Source organism: Penicillium paradoxum (genome assembly GCF_028828445.1).
Source record: "Penicillium paradoxum strain IBT 22861 chromosome Unknown utg000007l_segment0_segment0, whole genome shotgun sequence".
Classification (NCBI taxonomy): domain Eukaryota; kingdom Fungi; phylum Ascomycota; class Eurotiomycetes; order Eurotiales; family Aspergillaceae; genus Penicillium; species Penicillium paradoxum.
In genome coordinates this window covers 3,585,787-3,608,741 of record NW_026643185.1, presented here as the reverse complement: position 1 = coordinate 3,608,741, position 22,955 = coordinate 3,585,787, and the positions used below count along the sequence as shown (strand labels likewise).

The following is a 22,955-nucleotide window of genomic DNA, read 5'->3' as shown; positions in this document are numbered from 1 at the left end:
GAGCCCCTTCGGGGGTCCCCAACATCCACTTGATTCCCCGCCGACCTCGGGAGGTCGAATGTAGATGCTGAGTAATCAGGCCATGTAAGGTTCCAAGGTTGCACTGATTGTTATAAGCACTCATTTCGAGAGACCTAGAAGATAGGTATATTGAAATGAAGGTAAGAGATATTTAACAAGATCTATATAGATTAAAGAGTGCTTGGGCTTTATGTTGATACTTTCCAAGGTCCATTTCTCTGCTAACGAGTTCGGGGGACTAGAAACCTTGACATCTCACGTACATACGGAGTAGACCATCCTCAATCGAGGTACCTTTTGTATGGCGATGCAGTACAAGAGTGGCCTAGTTACTCCGTACTCAGCACCTACATTAGACCTCGGGACCCGGGGAACAGACCCATCCCTCCTCTAGAAGGGACTCGAAAAACGGCTACTTCGTACCTGGATAGGGATAACTTTGAACATGTGCAGTCTCCAGGGCTGGTTGCTTGGACGACAAGTCCTCCGGCGGATTTCCGAGGGAATACCCCCGACAGCTGATTTAGACCGTTGCTAGGGATGTACCTTAGCCAGACAAATAATTCTTTTTTTGCGTAGAAGACTTCAAGGGCTATGCTCCTTCCTGACTTTGGATTGCTTCTACTATGTACTCCGTACTTGACTGCCCTGTACCGTCTCTGTAAATGCCGAAATTTAGTCTTCTAGCACGTTCATGCAATGGAGAGGACAGTTGAGAAATAATAAACGGAAAAGATTTCTCTTTTATGGTTTCAAATCCAACGTCCCTTTGGGGTCCAGATGCTATTGCCCTAGGACGGAAAACCCCGTACTAATGTCTGTCCTCTTGGTTAGGCTTAGGGTTTCCGGATCTCACTTGTTCATTCCGGACTATATTGCGGCGCTTTGACCCTTGGCAATTCTGGGGACTTTTTGGTGGACTATTAATTAATTTTTCCAAAGCGAGGTCTAGAAGGGCATGTGAAAAAAAAATTCCAAATCTAAAAAAAGGGTCTTGCTGTTAGAAAGGGTCTTTGATTTTGGGGGTCAACGACGCCCGAGGAAACTCATATTTTCCCGTCTGAATACGGAGTACTATGCACCTAATTAAGAAAGATATATACAGTCTAGTCACAGTTTGACAAAAAAAAAGCCGTTAGCGAATGTGTGTAAGCAGTTTAACAATTTCCCTCCCTTTCTTCCATGTTCAATTCGAACTTTCCAACCTTCAGTCGTCGCGAGTGAAAGACCGCATTGTGGGGCCTTGCCACTTATGCCGTCCGCGAACAATCCAGTCTCCACAGGCGAAGAGCATCACAAATCCAAGCACTGGCCCGGCGTAGTTCATGTTCTCTGCGGTCACTGGCAATGTTGCGGGGAAGGGAAGGAAGATAACGAAATAGGTGGCGAAGAGAATGGCAAGAATATTCAAGGGGAGGCCGAATTTGCCAAGGCTGAATGTTCCGCGTGGGATATCCTGAGGGGCTGCGAAGCGCTTGTATATAAGGAGCGAGAGAGGGATAAGATAGGAAATGTAGAGGCCGAGGGTGCTGAGTGAGAGAATGGCGTTGAAGGCAGCCGTGGAGCCGATCTGGATGAATGAGAGCGCGAAGATGCATGATGCAACTAGGAATAGAGCACGGAGGGGAACCTTGTAGGTTGGGTCGACGACGGCGAAGAAGTCGGAGAAGGGGAGTCCGTTGTCGCGAGCGAAGGCCCAGGTGAGACGGGTGACGGAGGCGAGGCCGTTGAAGAGCGCGATCCAGCCGGGGAGCATGCCCATGGCCATGAGGACGAAGGTGGCTGCCTTGGATCCGGTTGCTTGGTAGGCGATTGTGATGATGGGGTAGCCCGTTGGGCTCATGACGGCTTCGGTGTAGTCGCCCATGCAGTACATGATGGCGATTAGGTAGCCGAAGGTGAGGGTTCCGTTGATGATGGTGCCGTAGATCATGGAGCGGGGGACGACGATTTTGGCGTTTTTGACTTCTTCGGCCATGTGGATTACGCCGTCGACGCCTGTAGGGGTGGATTAGATTGTTCAAGATTCTGATAGTGGTGTGGGACGTACCAGCTAGGGGAGTAATGACACCAAGAAGACCGATGGAAAATGTAACTCCGGAATCTTTCCAGCCACTCAGGCCGCTGACAAAAGTGTCCCAGACAAATGAATCAGGGTTTCGGGGGGCGAGGATAACAAGGACTGCGATGGTGACGGGTAGGAAGACGACATGCATAATACCCGCAGCAACTTCAATGCCTCCCATAACGCGGCGCGCAAAGATATTGATGATAATCGGGATGATTGCAACTGCCCACATGAGCAGGGTGCCGCGCCACCTCACAAGTTCATACTCAGGGTTTGCCAGGACAACCAAGCCCTGGATTTGGGTTCCGATGAAGTATGGTGCGATGCAGACGAGAGCGGACCAGGAAAAGACGGTGATCCAACCTGAGATGTTCAGTATGCGACTACAAACGGAGGAAACTAGCAATGCATGCGCCTACCCTGGAAGAAGCTGAGGAATCGACGACCACGAGGCGCGAGGAAATAGCTCCAGTGATATTGAGCACCTGCAGTTGGGTGTCTGTCGGTCTCGAGGTCAGCGCTGTGTCACGTCGCAGTCAATTGGGTACATACAGAGAGGCAAGCTCGGCCAAAGAGCATGCAATAGCCAGATTACCCACGGTGCTTAGGATAATTCCATAAACAATCACTGCAGGACCGCCATTGTATAGTCCCGCGAGCAAACTACCACCGGCACCCTCCCATGTGGCCAGCAGACAAGCGGAAAATGCGAGTGACGAGAAGAAGTTGAGATATCGCTATTGAACGATTAGAGTCTGCGCAGGTCAATTGGACGCTGGGTAGTAGTTACTTCCAGCTGTTGTTTCTCGCGCAATGTAGAGCTCTCATAGCCCACTGGCATTGATTGCACAGCGCTCCCGCTCTTCATTTCCATCTCTTCATGCATCTTGAAAGGCGATTAACGACAGACAAGTCAGGAGAGAATAAACAGAAAATAGATCACTTGGCCTGCAGACGGCAAGAAGTACTTGGGGGCTTTTTTCGCCTTCATTTCCGTCATCCGAGACTAGACAGGGATATTGATTGCACAATGAATGCGAAACCAGTAGTCGACGCCCGAAATGCAAATTGTTTCGCCGAGTTGCCAGGGTTGTGTCTGCCGCGGCATAAACCCTTGTCGTGTGCATGGTGCTAACAAGAACATTGTGTTTAGTGCTGAATGAGGATTCTGCGGAGATTATCGGACCACTTTGCTGCATATTCAATTGGTAAAGCGCGGTCTGTGCACTTCATCGCTTGCTGCTAACGGTGTCTAGTCCAAGATCCCGTCGGTTTTAGTGGCTGATCGAGTTCTTCCAGGATTCACATCCCTGCGACACTTGGGATGCAATGGTACCACGCCAAAGCACCTCCTGCGCCAGTGTGTAGGGGTCGGATTTGAAGAAACAACAAGGTTTGGCATTTGCAAGAGAAAAGAACTTAGCATCAGCAATGTGATAAAAAAAGATGCTTATTATCTGCTGCTGCCCATCTCCAGTTCCGATAACTTCGAAATCGATGTCATGGTGCGATGGCCGACCAAACGTACGCCTTCCAGGCACTGTCCAGCGATAATCGTGGTGCTATAATCACCTTAACCTCGGTATCCCTTCTGATTGCGACCACAATCTTCGTGCTTGCCAAGCTCGGGTCGGTGCTTTACTTCAAGCAGCGACGGACGGCAGTCAACACTCCCATCTGGGTCGCTTTGGTTTTTGCAATCATTCAAGTCGTGGTCTTACAGAAGGCTGTTGACCATGGGTTGGGAAAGCACCAGGACCGGCTGAGCGAAAGCGAGATTCAAGCCGTGAGCAAGCTCGCCTTTGTCGCTCATATTGTGCTCATCGTTGTGTTGTCGCTTTCAAAAATATCGACCATCCTGCTGGTTTGGAAGTTGACGCCGAGTAGAACCCTCCGTCGCAGCTGTGTTATCACGGCTGGGATAGTTATCGCGTGGTCAATATTCGCAGTGTTTAGTATAGCTTTCCAGTGTGAACCGCCCAACCGGTGGCTATACTCCCCCGAGCGATGTGTTGGAGAAGTCAGTATACCACCCAGGAGACCGGACGATGATTGAGCACATCTAATTCCCAACAGGGAGCCCTCTTCTACCCGATCGCAGTCGTCAACATCCTCACCGAGATTATCATTGTTATCCAGCCGTTTATTATGATGCGAAATGTCCAAATGGCCCAGAACAAGCGAGTGAAGATCCTGTGCTCGTTTTTTGTGCGCATAAGGTATCGTAGAACTATCTCCAGGGCTTTTCCTTCCAATTACAAGGCTCAAGCAATCACTAACTAACCCCTCCCAGTATTGTCGGCCTCGGAATCGCCCACCTCGCCCTCATACCTTCATTTGTCCACTCAACCGATCTCTCTTGTCTGTGATACCCCAATTCCCCTCTAGCTCCCACCAAAAACCGTATTGGATTGATCTAACACGTATATAGGGGATATTGTCAATTGGGAAATAATTGGCCAGACAATGATGCTCACAACCATCATAATCGCCTGCGTTCCAACCCTCTACCACATCTTTGCCGGCCTACACTCCGGCCTGACCACAACCCAAATCCCCGACAGGATCGGGCTCGAGCTCCCACAGACCAAGATCAGCAGTTATATCAACCAATCCTCCTCGGAAGCAAGCCAGTCGCATTCGCGGTCGCGGTCACATGGACCTCCGAAGAAGAATGACCGGCCAATGTTTGATGGATGGGGAGGTGATACCGGGGTTGTGACTCAGGTGACATCAGGTCGGAAGTTGAATCAGAATGAGGATCGTAGAGAGTCTGGTTCGAGTGAGGGGGCTGAGAGTACGCGGCATTTGACGCAGGATATCCAAGGGAAGGGAGCCGTACTAAGGACCGTGGACGTTACAGTGGAGTTTGAACAGCAATCTCATCGGGATCAGCTTTGAGGGATATGTACAGCATGTTTTGTCGATCAGTGGGTCAGATCAGTGCCGATCATTCACTATGGGTCAGGGGTATGTCGATCAAAGACTTCCTATATTACTCTTAATAGATCCCTTTTTCTTAATGGCAATCTTTCGCCACTTTATTATCAGACCGGACTATCTACAGAGTACCTAGAGAGATAAATAACTACCATGTGAGGCCACTGTCTCATACTGGTGAGGTGATCTTGGACAGCGATGGTGGATAGTCATGCCACTTACGCATATCCAGATATCACTTCACTCGGCCCATAGGACCCAAGTTGATGTTCCCCCGACAGAAAGGGCAATGGTCAAGCTTGGCTGGGCAATGCCGGGATACAATTGGGTCGCAACGAAGCGATTCATACGGATGGCAGATGTGATTTCAACGGTGTTGTTTCTATTGATTCCGACTATCGAGCCACAGGACGCCCTCGCAACAGAAGGCGTCAAAGCCATTACGGCTCATGTGACGGAGTTTGCTGTATTAAAAACGGTCACTTGAAGCCATTGGCGATGAGAATGGAACCAGCTAGGTCAGCGAATGCGGGATATATGAGCAGGGGAATCCCTTGATGTACCCAAGTACATTACATCCATGTATCTATTGCTTTACCATAAACCTTTCATTACCGGGCCATAGACTCGATGCATAGAAAACTGGAAAATTCCATCACATTGAATGACTGCAACTAAATAGTTGGTATTAGGTTTTCTTCGCCTTAATGTATGATTTAATGAAAAACTGCACAAGCAGGAGAGTTTGGAGCTCGAGTCTGAGATGATAGACTAGGAGTTGCCGCTTGCAGAGTGGCCTGGAGACTAAAGTTCCCCTCAGTCAATACAGAGGAGAGAAATGACATACCTAGATTCATGGGCATTTGGTGCAGTTGGCAGAGACATTGATTATCAGCACCGTTATGTGCTCGGATTCCGTAGAATCGACATCATTCTGAGATCTAGACTCTCCACGGGCTATCGTCTATAGGTTAGAGAGGCAATTGAGTCTATATTTGATAGAATCTTCGGACTTACTTGTTCCCAGATTATATATCTTCACGAAGAAACTTGCCAACAGGGCAACTCCGGAACAAGCAGACAATACTGGCCAAACCATTCTCAACGCATCCGCATATGTTCGCTTGAATAGCTAGGTTTGTGCTGGTGTTTGGATCAGACAGCAGGCCAAGGCTGGCACCAAGCTAGGGAATGATGTTTCTCAAAATGATCGTTTTCATTATATGCTTCATGCTCAAGATCCCAATACCGGTCAGCCTTTCACAGGGAGAGAATTGTGGACAGAATCTCTCAGTTGATCGTAGCATGTTGCTCCTTTTGCACATTTAATGCTTTGCAATCGTCTTAATTATCGCTTACTAGGATCCGATACCATTGCAGTGGCCATGAGTGCTACCATTTTCCACCTTGTTCACAGCCCTGAGGTGCTAAACAAGCTCACCGAAGAGATTCGCTCTTCCTTCGACGACGAAACAGAGATATGCATGGGCACACAACTCAATTCATGCACCTTCCTACGCGCATGCATCAACGAATCTCTCCGTTTGTAACCATCGTTTGCAGATGTCCCAACGCGTCCGGTTTTGGCTGGCGATGTTGATGTTGATGGCCATCAATTTCCCGAGGGAGTCATAATTGGTACTCTCATCTACACAATCCACCATGATGCAAGGTATTACCCTCGGCCATTCAAATTCGATCCTGGCCGATGGCTTGAGACTGAGGACGGCGAGGACGCAGCCACGAAACAAGCTAGCATCAATGTCGCACAGGCAGCATTTTGTCCGTTCAGTATTGGGCCCAGGAAATGTGTCGCTAAGGATATGGCCTGGGTGGAGCTGTCTTTGATCATCGCCCGGACCTTATTCAAATATGATATGCAGCTCCCAGCAGATCATGCCATAACAGAGCCAAACTGCTGTAGTCCAGTTGAAAATGAGGCAGGAAAGAGTCCGGAGTATCAGCTGAAAGCCTGAATAGCTTCTGGGCGTGAAGGGCCTTCAATTCAGTTTCGGCACCGGAGGGACTCATGGCAGTAATCACATAGATGAATCGAATTCCTTTGGCGTTGCGGGAACCCATTTTCCTTCATTTCTTCAAATTCAACACTCCTACTTACCTGATGATGTTGCTCGTGCAAACAAAAGTGCGCCGTCGTGTCTTCGTTTGCCTTGATCGACCGCGAATGTCTTGATCATTCAAACAGAAACAACACTGCAAGGAATTGAGTCATCACTATGCAGTAAGCCGTCCGCTTCAAGTCGTTTGCATGAATCTGTCCCCATGTTATATTTATCTGGCCACAAGGGCCCGATATCTGATCCCCATCCATCTGCCTGAGCAATATCCAGAGTGAGCCACACACGGCACAAAAATGGCGAACAAGAATTATTCCTGCGTCGATTTTGACGGAAGTGACAATACACAAGCGATGGAAGTGATCGATGAATTTGACGACAGTGACGTCCTCGAAAGACTTGAAGACCTCGAGAAAAAAGTTAACGGTTTCATGCAACACAAAACAAACGAGCCTGAATATTCCTATGCCATCGCGAGAATCGAATGCCTCGAGCAAGTTGTCAATATCCTAATACGACGGGAATGTGCCCAGCCAGAGGATTCTTCCAACGACCGTGAGGCAGTTCTGAACATGTGGTCCAAATGCCCTTTCCCTCCAGAGGGACTTGAAAACGTCAGCACCATCCGCGAAGGAGATATCTGCGCTGATATCCGAGTCATCCTAGCGAAGGAGAAGACAGACAAGGAAACCGCCGACCGATGGAAATGGGTGCTCTTGGATCGATATTCTCTTACCTGGGGGGTTGATTGCGGAGGACACAATGACCTGAGCTCTGTCTCTCTGGAGATGATCCGGGTGTTTAATATCAGAGCTCGTGTTCTCTATGCCTGGGGGAATGGACAACACCTGGGAATCCTCGATGTCTGTGATCACTGGATTGGTTGTTGGAGGCGTGATAACACGACCTGCATCTCCCACGAGGCATTTTGCAAGCTCTGCAAGCTGTATTATGCCTGATTTCATGCTCTGTATCATTGTCTTGGGGCTCAACTTTGCGTGATAGCTACTTTGTGGAACCTCGCCTTTGATGCCTGATATTCGAAGATGCGATGGTAATGCTGAGCGATTTGCTCTAGGGATTAGCACTCATTTGTTTCAGTTATAATGATGTAGGGTATACTGGTGGCACGGCTAGCCGATCTAGTTAGTGATCTCAAGACTCGATGTTGAACTTGGACAACATGAGCTTCGTTAAGAGTACATGGACGCAAAATCGTGATTAATAGATAATTCAATTCAGAAACCCCAATGCTCGCGAGGGTTCAATATGTGGTATCATCTCGAAGGTCGTAAAAACAAAAATTCAAAAAAGCAAGTGGATGACGAACCGCATCCCAATAACTCCGAAATTCACCTCAAACGCAGGGCAGATGCTGAGTGATGCTTGACAGGCCAACTCTATCAGTCATCATCGTCGCCATAATCGTAGTCACTTTCGTAGTTGCCCGCAAATGCGTCGTCGACGCCATCATCCTTCTCATAGTCGTCGGAGTAATCACCCTCGTCATCATCTTCCTCTGGATATTGCTCTGCTTTGCCCACGGGACCATCCTCGACCACAGCTGGCTTTGCATCCTGAGTGGAATTTGGCATAGTGGAAGGTGGAGTAGGAAGTGGTGCAGTAGAAGTAGGACGTGCGAATTTGGCATCTGAAGGAGTTGCGCGCCGGGATCGTGACGCTACTTCTGGCTCGATACTGGCGCTGCGGCGCGAAACAACGCTTTGGCTGCGACTTTGGCTGCGGCTCATGCTTTGTGACTTTGCGTCTCCTGCTTCGCCGCCATACAGCGTGTCCAACAGACCATAGTTGATTTTCTTACTGTATCCTCGTCGTTCCAGCATGCGACGCGTCGCTTCAGCAGGTGTTGAGGCACGGGACTTGCCGCCTCCCTCGCCCTCGCCCTCCAGATATGTGACATCGCCAAGGCGACCACGGCGGCGCTTACGCGGTTTGCGAGGTGCACCCCCATCAGTGGACTCCTCCAGAGCTCGCTTCAAGGCCTTCGCTTGTTGGGTACGGAGGTACTCTTTGTTCTCGGTGACCCAAATTGATTCCTTAATCTCAACTTCGGCAGGTAAGAGCAGACAATTGGCGACTTCGGGATCATCTTCAAATTCCGCAGCATCGATTTCAGTACTGTCGGACACAACAGGACGGGGCGGTTGGTCGGAACCGACACTCTCGATCATGTTTGAGCCTTGAGCTAGCATAGATCGCATTTCATCCTCCAGCGCTGCTTCAGAAGCAACCTGCTCGGCAGAGGGCTCTGGTGTGGGTTGTCGTTTGCCTTTGCCCTTGGAATGAACTGGCTCATTTTGGACATCTTGAACGACTTGATCCACTGTCTTCGCAATCACTGATGCACGTCGACCATTGCCAGTTGCAGTCAAGGCCGGGTCGATGGGGAGATTGGGAATAGCGAAGCCGTCGGCATCCACACGATGCGGTTGAAGCGATTCTGTTTCGCTTTCGCTTGGGGATTCGCCGTCTTCAAGTTCCGCCGCGGTCTCAGGCAGCCTTTTGATACGTTTTTTCCGTTCTTCTCGAGCGCGAGTAAAGGATGGGGGATCATGAGTGTTTTCTAATTGAACGGAACGGAATTGATCGACGGTTAATTCACCACTCTCGGTTGAACCGAACTCGTTCAGACGCTGGCTGATAGTGGTTTCAGTGACTTTCACAATGTAGACGACCTCACGCACGGTTCGACGGAAGTTGTTCATGCGCGCGGCAAGGATCAATGCTGCACCGCAGAGACCAGCTGGGCGTCGACCGGTGGTCATCCAGTCGCGATTCATTCGCTGCACGATTCGAACTGCCTCGCCGGCCACGGCCATGAGAGATGGCCCGAATTCTAACTGCTTGGCGAAACGATAAATAAGACTTTCCGGGTCGATAGGGTTCATGAGAAAGACATTGCCACCGAGGCGAAGCTCGTCGAGAAGAGCCTTGTAAGTGCGACCGAGTTTGAATACGTTGATCATCAACACATCAGCGAAATCAATCAGCATGACTGTATTGCCATTTTGACGGCGGCATGCTATGTACAAGCAAACAGCAGCTACCGTTTTCGTGCGACGACCTTGGATGAAGTTCAATCCAACGGCAAGCTTGAAGACCTGACCAGCAGCCTTGGTTGCACTTTCCGGGATAGTCAATGCTCGAGAAAGTTGAAGCATGTAGCGGTTTCCAGTTTGTTCGGTCATTTCCCGGCTCTCCATGGCGCCGCCGCGCTGGAAACCTGGACCATAGCTGCGTACGTGAGTCTGATCTTCTCCGACAAAAGATCCCTGTACAACAGCTGCACCGGACGAGGATTCACCAAAAGTAACTTCAGACACAATGTTGTTTTCGCTGATGACTGTACCACAGCCCGAGCAGACTTTCACGCCGCCATCATCGACAATATGCGGGGCAGGGCATCCTGGGTTAGGGCAGTTAGAGGTTTTCGGGTGTGTTGTCGGACGGGGTGCTTGGGGACGTCCAATGGGTGTTGGACGATTGATAGGAGTTGAGCTGGGAGGCTTGAGACTGGCCAGTCGTCCCATAGGAGGCCGGGGCCCGCGGGGAGGAATCGGGCGCGCGCCGGATCTGGGAACCGACATTTTGATTGAAGCGAGAAGCACGAGGTTTCAGGGATGTCGTAGGTAGATGGGAGCACTCGGTTGAAGAACCGAGGTCCTCACAGCCTCAGCGTTTCTTGTATGAGGGTCGCGCACGGCTTTTCTTTTTTTTTGGTGGAGGTTATCAAGCGTCACGAAAGTCGCGCGATAAGGAACTCGAAGTGGGAAAAAAAAAGTATTTAACCTGCTTACGTAAGGCTGCTTTGCGGACCTCGGGAATAGAAAGCTCACAACAAAGAGCCTGAGAAATGATTGGTTGATGAGAGAGATTCAAATGAGAGGTCAATGCCTTGTTGAAACAATTGGATTTACTCCGTAACTCTTGGTCTATTGGTCCTGGTCTATGGAACTGACCTGTGCGATTGTATAGATCCCATTCGGATGCCACGTGACCTTAATTGACTCACGACACGCTAGCCCAAACAGGCATAGTACCCATTCCCTGTCCCAATTAGGACTAGTACCTTTCTTTGTCGCGCCTCAGTGCCTGAGGTTCCTGGATCATCCATGAGCACAGCATCATCAGACTCGAGAACACGTGGAGTGGTTGTCTTTATAATGTCTAACACGGGTATTCGACTTCATTCTTGATAGTTGACGCCAACACCAGCTGCGTACTGCATACTGGATCACAGGGGCCATGGCTGAAACGTCTGGAATGCGACATTTGTGCGTCGTTTGGAGGAATCGCGCACAAATGGCGCATCTTCGCCATGTTTCAACTTGTCCATCCACTTCTAGGATTTTCCTTTTGCCTCTTTCTTAATGCATCATGTTATGACATATCGAATCAAATACAGCTTCCGGCTTTCGTTTTAAGAGATAAACCAGTGCTGGTCGCTCTTACTTTCATTTTGATACCAGACCACTCCGTAAACATTGGATCCCAACAACTGTCTGTTTGGGACACTATTTGCCCCGGATCTTCTTCGTATCTACTTGTCTCGTTCCTGTGGAAAGAGCAATACCGAAATTCCCCGCGCCACAGATATTTCCGAAGCAATGTCCTCACCCAAAAACCAGATCCCTGATCTGGAGGCAGCCCGGACAAAGATTGATCTCCAAACCAGTCTCTTCTTTGTATCAAATGTGCATTGCGCGTCATGTGTGGCATATATCAACGAAGTGCTCTCCGAGACTCCCACCGTCAAAGATATCGAAGTCACAATCTTGACGCATGAAGTACGTGTCAGCCATGCCGCCACCATTCGGCCGGGCGACCTCGTCAGCGCGCTGATTCATGCAGCATTCGAGGTTCAATACGTCACGACCTTTGATAAACAAGGAAGCATCGTCTCGGAACTCGATACTTCTACTTGGAACCACCGCGGCTCCACGGTGTTCTCCTCGCCACGAACCTCTGTCTCTAGTATCTCATCCAACATCAAAGATCGACTCCAGACTAGCAGACAAAAAAGGCACATCGCCAATTGTGATGCGTGTAGAAAGGAAGAATTAGAAAGCTTTTCTCGCCCTTCTACCTCTTGGACGGAGCTGAGCTCATTGCCCGAGAAGTCTTCGCACGTTGCCTTTCAACCAGTAAGCAAGAATTATGAACATGCATTCAGCGTCGAGAAGCTTGGAACGACACTGGAGACTGCTGCGCAGGACAGTTTACGCTCATTCAATACCTGCGAAACGAAAGTCCAATCCAATGTGTCTGATCCAAAAATACCCACCGCCATAGCAGGACCCCCATTTCGTCCACTGAACCGGCCGATGAGTTCAATGCACAAGTCAGTATTGGAGGAATGAGTTGCGCGTCATGCGTCAACAGCATCACCGCACACATCCAGCAGCTTGAGTTCGTGAAGGACATTACCGTGAACCTTCTCACCCACAGTGCAACAGTGATATATACTGGGCCTCGCAAGAATGTGGACAACATTGTTGAGCAAATCAATGATATTGGATTTGAAGCATCTCTTGATGAGGTCAGTGCAGTCTTCAAGCCCCCAGTATCCATAGAGCCAGCAGCAAAATACGTGAGTGAGATTGCAATCACCGGCATGACCTGTGGTTCTTGTGTCGGAGGTGTGACCCGAGGGCTAGACGAGCTTCCCTTCGTACACGATGTATCTGTGAATCTGCTCTCTCATAGTGGGAGGGTGGAGTTTGAAGGCAGAGACAATCTCAACAGAATCATAGAGAGGATTGAGGACCTGGGATTCGAGGCTACTGTCAACAGCGTCTCTCCGGTGAAAGAAAGCTCAGAAAAGCTCCGTACTGCCTGCGCCAGAACGATCTCTATACGAGTGGATGGAATGTTTTGTCATCATTGCCCACGAAATGTTTTGGATGCAGTGAAATCGCTTCCTGGTATTTCCATCGAGGAAGAACTGTCCGAGAAGGACCCTGTCCTAAAAGTCAGTTACACACCACAGCCACCTTCAATCACAGTTCGCTCAATTATCTCGGTGATACATTCGGTAAACGACAACTTCCGTGCCACTGTTCACCATCCGCCGAGTCTTGAAGACCGGTCTCGTGCAATTCAGCATCATGAACGCCGCCGGCTGTTGGCAAGACTGCTATTTGTCTTTATCAGCGCCATTCCAACCTTTTTCATTGGCATTGTGTTCATGTCTCTTGTTTCGTCTGAAAACTCGGTGCGAATGTATCTGGAGGAACCGATGTGGTCTGGCAGTGTAACCCGCATTGAATGGGCTCTTTTCATAATGACAACTCCTGTTATGTTCTACGGTACCGATGTGTTTCATATCCGCGCCGTGAAGGAAATATATGCTCTATGGCGGCCTGGAAGTCGGGTGCCGATCCTTCGAAGATTCTACCGTTTTGGTAGCATGAACCTCTTGATCTCTGCCGGCACATCAGTTGCCTACATCTCATCTCTGGCGGTACTTATCGTTGATGCAACTGTCGGTACCAAATCAAGCCCCCACAGCACGACTTATTTCGACTCGGTCGTTTTCTTGACTCTTTTTATTCTTGCGGGTCGATTTTTGGAGGCATACAGCAAAGCTAGAACTGGTGATGCGGTCACATCTTTGGGCAAGCTTCGACCTTCCGAGGCATTATTAGACGACGACTCTGCCGAGGATGGAGTTGTGCGTACAAGCGTTGACCTCCTAGAAATTGGGGATGTCGTCAGCATTCCCCACGGAGCCTCGCCTCCTGCAGATGGAGTCATCGTCGACAGCGCCTCATACCAGTTTGATGAAAGCTCTCTGACGGGAGAATCACGACCAGTGAAGAAGACCATCGAAGACATAGTCTATACCGGCTCAGTGAACGTCGGCCAACCGGTAAGGATCCGTATCACCGAGCTTGGTGGCTCATCTATGCTTGATCAAATCATTGCCGTGGTCCGTGAGGGACAAAGCAAACGCGCACCTCTCGAAAGATTTGCCGATCTTCTCACTTCCCATTTTGTTCCCATCATCACTCTGATCGCTATTTCCACCTTCATCGTCTGGTTGGCTCTTGGTCATTCGGGTGTGCTCCCAGCAGAGTATCTCGATGTCGCACATGGTGGCTGGACGTTCTGGGCTTTAGAGTTTGCAATCTCAGTATTTGTAGTGGCTTGTCCCTGTGGTCTGGCCCTTGCAGCCCCTACCGCGCTGTTTGTTGGAGGCGGTCTCGCAGCGAAACATGGTATCCTAGTCAAAGGCGGCGGTGAAGCCTTTCAAGAAGCCAGTCGCTTGAATGCGATTGTCTTTGACAAGACGGGCACTTTGACTGAAGGTGGAAGCCTCAAGGTCTCTGAGCATGAAGTTTTGCTCAGTGACCCCGACGTTGCGAAAGTCGCATGGGCTCTGGCTCGAAAAATGGAAGAAAGTAGCAACCACCCAATTGCCCAGGCAATTACCGAATTCTGCAAATCTCAATTGTCTTCCTCTGTCAAGACCTCGGATATTCATGAGATCTCCGGACAGGGCATGAGAGGAACCTTTACTGTGTCCGGCTCTGAACACGATGAGCAATGGGAAGCTGCGATTGGCAACGAGCGCCTTCTGAACGGCCTTTTGTCTCCTGAAACAGACACCTACTTCGTTTCCAATTTGCTTTCGAAATACCAATCAGCAGGCAAGTCAACTGCAGTTCTCTCGCTTCGTCAAATACACCCTCAGTCTCTCGAATCATCGAAATTCTTACCAGCCATTGTCTTCGCCACCTCAGACACGATCCGCCCAGAAGCTGTCAATATAATCTCACAGCTTCAAAAGCGTCATGTCGATGTCTTCATGTGCACTGGTGATAACAAGACCACTGCTCATGCCGTCGCTGACATGGTGGGCATCCCCCGTTCCAAGGTAATGGCCAACGTCCTGCCAGCAGAGAAGGCCAACTTTGTTCGTCAGATACAAGGACATTCTTCGAATAAGACACTGGCTCATGATGGGAACACATCGAGTTCACGCTCATCACGTCCCATCGTTGCCTTCGTCGGCGACGGAGTGAACGATTCTCCTGCTCTGGCGGCGGCAGACGTTAGTATCGCCATGGCATCAGGCTCCGACGTCGCTATCAATTCTGCTAGCTTCATCCTCCTAAACTCAGACCTCAGCACGGTTCTTCAGCTAGTACTGCTTAGTCGCCGCGTGTTCAATCGTGTGCGTATGAATTTCGGCTGGGCAGTTGTCTATAACCTCTGTCTAGTTCCGGTCGCCGCTGGTATCTTGTTTCCTATTGTCAGTGGTCATCATCACAAATCTGTCGATGGACAAATGGTCCTGATCAATGAGCACTGGCGACTCAGTCCGGTGTGGGCTGCGTTGGCTATGGCATTGAGCAGTATCTCTGTTGTGATGAGTAGCCTGGCCTTGAGAATTGACCGAGAAAGCATTATGGGAATTTTCAGGAGGAATAGATAGCCACCATGTTTTTGTTTCATTTGATTTTTTGGCGTTATTTCAATATTCAATACATTCATATGAACTTTGTATCAAGTCTTTTTCCATAATAATGAGTCTTTTGACAGTAGACCTCTGTGAGATCAACTCGCCTCCCCCCAAATCTCTGCAATTCGCTTGCTCAGATCTTTGGCAACTTTTTTTCGCCCCACAGCATCTGACATTTGAGTCGCTACCATCGCCTCCCGGTCTTTTGGCTCCAGAGCCATGTACGCCTCCACCAAATGTCGTGGCGTGGGCCATATCTGTTGTATCTCTAGTGCTTTTTCGCCCGTCACCCCCCGGGTACACATGAGCATTTTCAAAAAGACATCACGAAGAGTCAGAACATCAGACTTCGATGTGAGTGCGCCGAAAGTTACGAATGAGACACCGTACGTGATGGTCGGGTCTTGAGAACGGAGGTTGTCGAGGATGGTGAGATAGGTATCAGCGGAAAGACGGCGGCCCGGAATGAGACCAATTTTGGATACTGGAGATGCAGGGACAGTGCTACGGTTGGGGTTGCTATCAGTATCTCCAGGCGAGGGTGAATCCTCGACCCCGTACATCTTCCGCAGGAGCAGAGTCATGCGCGCCAGATACCGGATTGACTCGTCCAGATGTTTCGTCTTTTTAACAAAGTATTCATTAAGGACTTGTGTCGAGGCAATGGCGGACGCAACCATCTCCTGATATTGTGAGGCATTTCCGCTAGTCGAGTCAGCGTGTGTGACTGCGAACTCCTCGATGAGGTAGATCACGTTCTTGATACCGGAACGACGGAGCCGGAACTTCTGTTCGTGGAAACGGCCATCTTTGATAGATCCAATGAGATCATCGAGACGCTTTCGCTCGACGATCCAATCTAGCATCACTTCGTCCCCTTCTTCGCCGCGGCTTGTGAGGAAATTGGGATCATGGCATTTAGCTACCCACATCGCATCGCCGACTTCCAGAGCGCGTACTTGTGGTGTAATTCCTTGTTTCATCAGTTCCCCGGAGATGTAATCGCGATCGGTTGAGGTGCGCACTTCGCGTGTGTCCAACACAAGCTGAATCGTAAAGCTTTTTGGTGGGAAAAAGATCGGTTCGATGTTGGCTATGTCTTGTTCGGTTAAATTATCTTGCGGTTCAGCAGATGGATCGTTATCTTGGAGATATGCAGAGTCGGCTGGTGTTGCTTCTTGTTGTGAATCAGTTGCTGCAGTGGCTTGGGGCCCAGACGTAGCATTTTGAGAAGCCCCAGGCAACGTCTTTTGAAGACGTTTCGCTACTTCCCAGCCTTCCTCAGACAGATGATATTTTCTGAGTGGGCGTCCATGCTCATAGACCAGATCTTTCTGGATGAGAGTTTTCATTGAATTCCAAGCGGTGTAAAACTTCGTGGGGTCTGGGGGTGCTGTGAACGAACTGTCGCAGTATGGCTGGGCCACTTCAATCAACTGCGCCTTCGTCATCCCCTGCGATGCATTCTCATTTTGAGTGCTCAACCCTAATATCAATGCATATGGACCGGATCGTAGGGTTGGTACATATGGTTTGACTTTCCGAGGCTTCTTCGCCGCCGGTTGATCAGTCCCACCTTCAGATGTTCTTTTGCCACCTGTTTAGCTTAAATGAGCAACTGCTTTTTTGATGTAGATCAATCGAGATCACAAACCTTTGTCAGGCGGTTCCGGCATTGGGAGTCCATTTTCTTGACAGTGAGCCTTGAGTTTATCAGTCAAGCGGTCACATAGTTTAGGACCTAGTCCGTTCAGTTGTTGTGCTTGCGATGGGTGCTGAAATTCCAATGGACAGGCTTTCATGGACTCATACGCCTTCTTGTACCTGAAAGAAGTCAGATATAGTAGCTTCACAAGGGCGCCAAGCAATACCTACACGGTCACGCCTTTACTGTTTCGGTCTCGGGCTTGGTCCAGCCATTCCTTGATCCACCCCAAGAGAAGGGGATTTGCACACTCCTCGCTCATCACAAACTGACTGCCTAGTGGCAAAGTGGCGCGTCTTTTGAGCAAATTATCTCCGAGTCCGGCCGGACGCGAAGTGATGTTACCTGTTTGGGAACGCGACTAGCACGTGCCGATAAGCACGATAAGAGGCTTGATTGCCGATAAGCAGAGATGGTCTGTTTAACCTGGAAGACTGCAACGTTATGTTCGTGGATTGTACAAAAAGCATGGTCTATTTCATTTACTGGAGAAGCTCTCTGTTAATAATCTGTAGTAGTGTTAGAATATGTAACTAAAGCGACGGAATCCGGGGCGCTTACATAGTTGATCAACATAATACCTAGGATCTGAGTACTCCGTACCTGTATCTTGCTATTTTCCTCATTTTTCCCTCTGAGACCTTCATAAGCTTCACGGTTCCTGTTGAAATGTAACGTAGTCCATGCAACTTCTATCTCATTGGGTGTCCTGGGGCGATTTCTTAGTGATTGCCACCGTTGCCCTGATTTGAAGGTGATGACGTCGACAATCCGCTCCCAAAGACAATAAAGCTTTCACCCCTGGATGGCGTTGTTCTCTGGAAAATTATGGTGTTGAACTTGCAATTGCAAGCTAAATCTCTCAAATTGACTTCCCTGTCAATTTCACCAGACATGATGGTAGTCCCATCTGCTTCAGCCGATGATGGCTCAAGCAAAGCCGACAACAATCCCACCGCGAACTCCGAACTCCCAGAGGGACCAACCGATAGCCATATCCTATCTCAAGTCGAGCAAGATGAAAAGGGTCTCTCACAAAAAGCAGGCAAGACCACAGAAATTACCAACCTCGGATGGGGTGAACCTCCGGACTCCATTGAGGAGTCTCTCGTGGCCGGGCTATCAAACGAAGATTTGTGGATGCTCATTAGGCGATTTGACAAGGTTTGCATTCGGCATATCAAAGCTATACGAGTGATTTGGACTGATCATGAAAAATTGCATTTCAGCAAGTCTATCGAGTCAAAGCAGTACCTAACGCTCCGCTACAAAGACTTGATCTCACGAGAACAGATGATGATGAATTCTCGCCGGATAAACTCCGAGCAACACTTGAACGCTTCTACATCAATGTTATTGTGGGCTTGACCAACTTCATCAAACATATTGCTCGGTTGCGGTCTTGGAAAGAGCCGCGACGAACCACTTCATTCTGCACAGCATGTCTTTATTCTGGAGGGGGATAATATGGATGATTACTGATTTGAGTACAGGTGTACTTTTTGTCGTGGCTCCTTGATCTACTCGTTCCAACTATGTTGGCCACTCTGATTGCCCTAGTGGTCTACCCACCATGTCGATCACGCATGTTTCCTCCAGCCCCAATTGCTCTTGTCAACAAAGATACAGGTGGTGTACAAAAGCCAAAAGCAGGCGTCCTCGGATCCCATGACAGCATAACTGGGGCCCCTGAAAAATTCAAGGGTGAGGCAGCTGAAAAAGAGGCCAGTAATCTGGTTACGAGTGTTGCTAGCGTTGCCGTGGGTAGCGCTGTTGGGAAGCATGATCCAGGGGTGCCTGATCATGCACCCTTCGAAAAGGATGTACCGGATGCGATGGATCTTGTTGCCAATACCGCCGATGCACAAAGCGCAGCCCATGGAGGAGTTCCGACAGATTCTCATGACAAAACCCGGCAGCCAATGAGGCAGAGCGTCATGGACGCTGCAAATTTTTCAATGCAGGTGGTGGGTGATATAACAGATACATATGAGAAGATATGCAAGTAAGTAGATAGCTTGTGTACTCCCCCATGGCCTGGACTCAAATTGATCTGATTTAGTGCTCTATCTGCAACGCCCCCGTTTCCTCGACTGAATCCCCGTTTGCGCCTGGCTGCCGTCTTAGCTCCAGCATGTCTGTTCTCAACCATGACATCTAGCTATGTCTTTATGAAGCTCAGTACACTCTTTATCGGCTTCGCTTTCTTCGGAGATCCTGTCATTAGACGAGGAATTGTATATCTCAACCGCCGGTTCCCGAAGTGGCAGAAGCTTATCGAGTTGCAAAAGTATACCTTCCAATCCATGCATGCACCCACAATATTGACCATAAGATAGTTCCATTCTCAAAGGTATCCCAACAAACGCGCAGCTTGCCGTTACACTTCTTCGCATCGGCGAGGCTAATGCGTCTCCACTCCCGCCCCCTCCAACCTCACAAGATAAAGCGCCTTCGAAGCCAGCCTCTTTGAACCAGGAGGAGCTGACTCTAGGTGCTACCGACGAGGAAATTAAACACGCCGCACTGGTTAAACCTGTTGACCATGAGCAGGACATTCAATCTCCACCAGAGAAGCCCCACAAAAGGACATTCGCTTCCAGCGTGGTGGGCTTCTTTCGAGGAACCACCGCAAGTGGCGTTGAGAGCAAAAGAGGCATCGACCGCTTACGAGCAGCAATTGGTTCACACCAAGCTAAGAACCGTGTCGGTGTGCTCCGCGACAAGGGACAGATGATAACGCCCATCGGCCCCGTGGCATTTGACGCTCGTTACAAAGGCAAACGTGGTACTGTGATCATTGACTCAACAAAGGAACCTCCATTGCTGTTCTTCACAACAGATATACCACAGAATGGAGAAATGGAGGTGGAGAATCGCAAGGATGGATCGGTTCTGTTCACCATGCCGGTGACTGAGATCCAGGAGATGAGAAAGCTAGGCGGTATGGGATGGAAGGGGAAGTTGGTTGTTGGTTGGGCTCTTGGTGATAAGGAGGTGGTTGATGGCTTGCTTATCACTGGCACGAAGCCTGGGCAGTCATACCATCTTACTGCCATGGGCACGAGGAACGAACTATTCAATCGGCTTATTGCGATCGACGGACAGGTTTGGGAAAACTGTTAAAACGAGTTCCAGGGTGCGTGCTAAGAAAATCCCAGGTTTGGAAATGAAATCCTTGTTTCGATCTTCGGCTCGGGAATCAAATGGAATATGTACAGTCGACCTGAGGCAGATAAGTTCCTTTGATGCGTCATGATCTATGAGAATAGTAATTATCACCACTGAAATCTCGAAGAAGAAGCTCTTCTGTACTGCGATAGAGTAAAGATCACCAGTGACAGGACACCGGAACAAGCCAATCAAGCTAAAACACTCCATCCTATGCACAAGAAGCAAGTTCCCATTAGTAGCTCGATCTCTCACGTAGGCATCCCGACTGATACTTACATCTTCCTGCTCTGCCTCCAAGATAACCTCCACCATTTTCCCAATTGCCACTTTGAGCTCTTCATGGGATAAACAGCCAGCATTGACTAGCTCAGTCAGCGCTTCTCCTACCCAATTCTGGCAATTCCAGTCTCGGTCGCGGTTGCTGTTGCGAACTGGTGTTCTAGCACATGCACCAACGATCATTGCCTTCGTGACAGAATCTGGCGCCGTAGAAACAGGGATCCAAGCTATTGGAGGCTCTGATATGGGGTCTTTGGAGTCTTTTTGGAATTCAAAGAACGGATGTGCGCCCACCACATGAAGCCAGTCGTATTCGTCTTCGGAGTAGAGGGCGTGCAACGCTGTGTGTCGGTATTCGGAGAAATCTACTGGCACGCCTTTGTACACAAGAAGGGAAATTTGTATTGGCATTTCTGGGATATTTATTCGAATAGACGATGGAGTTGTAGATGTGGAATCTAGGAGCTGGAGATTGGAAGTGGTTGTTCGCGTTGATGGAGATGGCCAAGAGGTTTGGTGGGGTGGTTTGTCCTGACAACTTAGTGTCGCTTGTCTGGTACCCGGTTTATATAGAGATGCCCATATATACGTTTTTATCTCTCTGTCGATTTTAAACTACCTGGACGAAATTTACTGATTTCGTGGATATCAAGCAAAAGAAGTTAACAGCAAATCTGTGCCGACAAAAGGTCTACAAAATGGCACATCAGCTCCGAAAAGTAGATTGAATTTGATTCATGGCTTTCTTTCTGATCGCGGTGGAATTACGTATAAACCTGTTTATTGGGTCAACGACTGCTTATAATCCCGCACGGTCTGCTCGAAAGACTCGTCGCGTTTGAAGCCTAGGGAGATGGCCTGCGTGTTATCAAATTGCGTCGGCCATGATTTCAAAATGGGAACCAGCGCAGAGTCCTCTTTCTCTGTCAGAAGAGCCAATTTATCCTTCCCTCCCACTGCTTCCAATGCATCCACCATACCCTGAACTGTGACGCAGATGCCAGGAACATTAATCTGGCGAATATGTGGCGGCACAGAGTCGGCCGGCAGACGGAGAGTGAGAAGAAGATTCTCCACAAGAGTCTTAGGTGAGCAGAGCCATGACTTGAACTGTCGGTCTTCAATTGGAATCACACATTCCTTGCCATCGAGTGGCTCCCGGATCATACCCGAGAGGAAGGACGAAGCCGCGGCAGTGGGCGCACCTGGGCGAACGGATATGGTAGGGAAGCGTAAAGTAAATCCAGTGATAAAATTGCGGCGAGTATATTCATTCACCAGTGTCTCGCACACGATCTTCTCGGCACCGTAGGATGACTCTGGAGTCGGGATAACGCTGTCGGTTACAATTTCTGGCAACGGTTGGCCATATACTGCTTGACTGGAGGAGTAGATGACTCGGACCCCCGGGCAGATATGTCGGAGCGCATCGAGAAGATTGCGAGTTGCATCGATGTTGACGCTCATGCCTAGGTCGAAGTTGGCTTCGGAGCCGGAGGACATGATGCCGTGGAAGGCATAGACGGCGTCCAAGGAAGAATCAACCACATCCTTTGCCCCTGTCAGCAAATCGGCCTTGATTGCGGTTGCATTTTGCGGATAGCCGACCCCCGCGGGAATCGGGGGCTCATTAATGTCGGTCAATGTGACGCGGTAGGCGGGATCATTCAATAGCTCCCTCGCAAGCAATTGGCCGATGAACCCGGCAGCGCCAGTAATGAGGATATGCATTTTTCTAGCTGAGAGAAGCGTTAACAGAATAACAGCAGAGTAGGGAGTAGGTTGTATTTCAACGTCAAGTTTACGCATTTCTCTCCGCATTCGCATCAAGTCCGAGGCGATCTCTGCCAGGTCCTCCGCACCGGACTTGGGCCGGCAGAGCACAAGTGGATCTGTCAAATCACCTCGGAGGGATCTCTTTCAAGGACCTTTTTCGTTTCAGTCCAATTGGATCGTTATATCTGCATTGATTGGCTGGATAGCCCGTCAGTGCGACTGTAGTCAAATGTACTCCGTACTCCGTAAGTATTCCTCGAGTATATTGTATATTGTGTGTTGATATCTGATATCAAATCAATCCAGGGACGCAGGAGAGGAAAGCTACAGATATTGAAAACCAGAATCGATGGAAAAAAATGCAGTAAAATGCACTAATAGCAAAGATTTCATACGAGGCTCCGGTGGCATATGGGGGTGTCGGAA

At 49.3% G+C, this 22,955-nt stretch overlaps 10 protein-coding genes across 10 annotated transcripts; 5 read left to right on the top strand and 5 right to left on the bottom strand.

Annotated features, from left to right (window-relative positions):
• Nucleotides 1-1,228: 1,228 nt before the first annotated feature.
• N7457_008865 (putative GABA permease) lies at nucleotides 1,229-2,975 on the bottom strand (the record flags this gene model as incomplete). The annotated part of the gene is made up of 5 exons (XM_057179908.1): nucleotides 1,229-2,019; nucleotides 2,072-2,452; nucleotides 2,509-2,588; nucleotides 2,642-2,826; nucleotides 2,880-2,975. 5 exons carry the CDS (start codon nucleotides 2,973-2,975, stop codon nucleotides 1,229-1,231), a joined length of 1,533 nt encoding a protein of 510 aa, XP_057028294.1.
• Nucleotides 2,976-3,599: 624 nt separating this feature from the next.
• On the top strand, nucleotides 3,600-4,990 carry N7457_008864 (uncharacterized protein; the record flags this gene model as incomplete). The annotated part of the gene is made up of 4 exons (XM_057179907.1): nucleotides 3,600-4,109; nucleotides 4,166-4,308; nucleotides 4,383-4,450; nucleotides 4,521-4,990. The coding sequence occupies 4 exons, from the start codon at nucleotides 3,600-3,602 to the stop codon at nucleotides 4,988-4,990; spliced, it is 1,191 nt and encodes a 396-aa protein (XP_057028293.1).
• Nucleotides 4,991-6,414: 1,424 nt separating this feature from the next.
• On the top strand, nucleotides 6,415-7,005 carry N7457_008863 (uncharacterized protein; the record flags this gene model as incomplete). The annotated part of the gene is made up of 2 exons (XM_057179906.1): nucleotides 6,415-6,571; nucleotides 6,593-7,005. The coding sequence occupies 2 exons, from the start codon at nucleotides 6,415-6,417 to the stop codon at nucleotides 7,003-7,005; spliced, it is 570 nt and encodes a 189-aa protein (XP_057028292.1).
• Nucleotides 7,006-7,403: 398 nt separating this feature from the next.
• On the top strand, nucleotides 7,404-8,066 carry N7457_008862 (uncharacterized protein; the record flags this gene model as incomplete). Its single annotated transcript, XM_057179905.1, has 1 exon — nucleotides 7,404-8,066. The coding sequence occupies one exon, from the start codon at nucleotides 7,404-7,406 to the stop codon at nucleotides 8,064-8,066; it is 663 nt and encodes a 220-aa protein (XP_057028291.1).
• A 444-nt stretch (nucleotides 8,067-8,510) lies between these two features.
• N7457_008861 (transcription factor TFIIIB subunit BRF1) lies at nucleotides 8,511-10,715 on the bottom strand (the record flags this gene model as incomplete). Its single annotated transcript, XM_057179904.1, has 1 exon — nucleotides 8,511-10,715. The coding sequence occupies one exon, from the start codon at nucleotides 10,713-10,715 to the stop codon at nucleotides 8,511-8,513; it is 2,205 nt and encodes a 734-aa protein (XP_057028290.1).
• A 1,020-nt stretch (nucleotides 10,716-11,735) lies between these two features.
• On the top strand, nucleotides 11,736-15,568 carry N7457_008860 (putative copper resistance-associated P-type ATPase; the record flags this gene model as incomplete). The annotated part of the gene is made up of 2 exons (XM_057179903.1): nucleotides 11,736-12,391; nucleotides 12,424-15,568. The coding sequence occupies 2 exons, from the start codon at nucleotides 11,736-11,738 to the stop codon at nucleotides 15,566-15,568; spliced, it is 3,801 nt and encodes a 1,266-aa protein (XP_057028289.1).
• A 122-nt stretch (nucleotides 15,569-15,690) lies between these two features.
• Nucleotides 15,691-17,562, bottom strand: N7457_008859 (crossover junction endonuclease MUS81; the record flags this gene model as incomplete). The annotated part of the gene is made up of 3 exons (XM_057179902.1): nucleotides 15,691-17,192; nucleotides 17,250-17,419; nucleotides 17,471-17,562. The coding sequence occupies 3 exons, from the start codon at nucleotides 17,560-17,562 to the stop codon at nucleotides 15,691-15,693; spliced, it is 1,764 nt and encodes a 587-aa protein (XP_057028288.1).
• A 566-nt stretch (nucleotides 17,563-18,128) lies between these two features.
• Nucleotides 18,129-20,426, top strand: N7457_008858 (DUF3292 domain-containing protein; the record flags this gene model as incomplete). The annotated part of the gene is made up of 5 exons (XM_057179901.1): nucleotides 18,129-18,464; nucleotides 18,530-18,743; nucleotides 18,789-19,305; nucleotides 19,363-19,590; nucleotides 19,640-20,426. 5 exons carry the CDS (start codon nucleotides 18,129-18,131, stop codon nucleotides 20,424-20,426), a joined length of 2,082 nt encoding a protein of 693 aa, XP_057028287.1.
• A 241-nt stretch (nucleotides 20,427-20,667) lies between these two features.
• On the bottom strand, nucleotides 20,668-21,164 carry N7457_008857 (uncharacterized protein; the record flags this gene model as incomplete). Its single annotated transcript, XM_057179900.1, has 2 exons — nucleotides 20,668-20,682; nucleotides 20,751-21,164. The coding sequence occupies 2 exons, from the start codon at nucleotides 21,162-21,164 to the stop codon at nucleotides 20,668-20,670; spliced, it is 429 nt and encodes a 142-aa protein (XP_057028286.1).
• Nucleotides 21,165-21,533: 369 nt separating this feature from the next.
• Nucleotides 21,534-22,484, bottom strand: N7457_008856 (SDR family oxidoreductase; the record flags this gene model as incomplete). The annotated part of the gene is made up of 1 exon (XM_057179899.1): nucleotides 21,534-22,484. One exon carries the CDS (start codon nucleotides 22,482-22,484, stop codon nucleotides 21,534-21,536), a length of 951 nt encoding a protein of 316 aa, XP_057028285.1.
• Nucleotides 22,485-22,955: the final 471 nt, after the last annotated feature.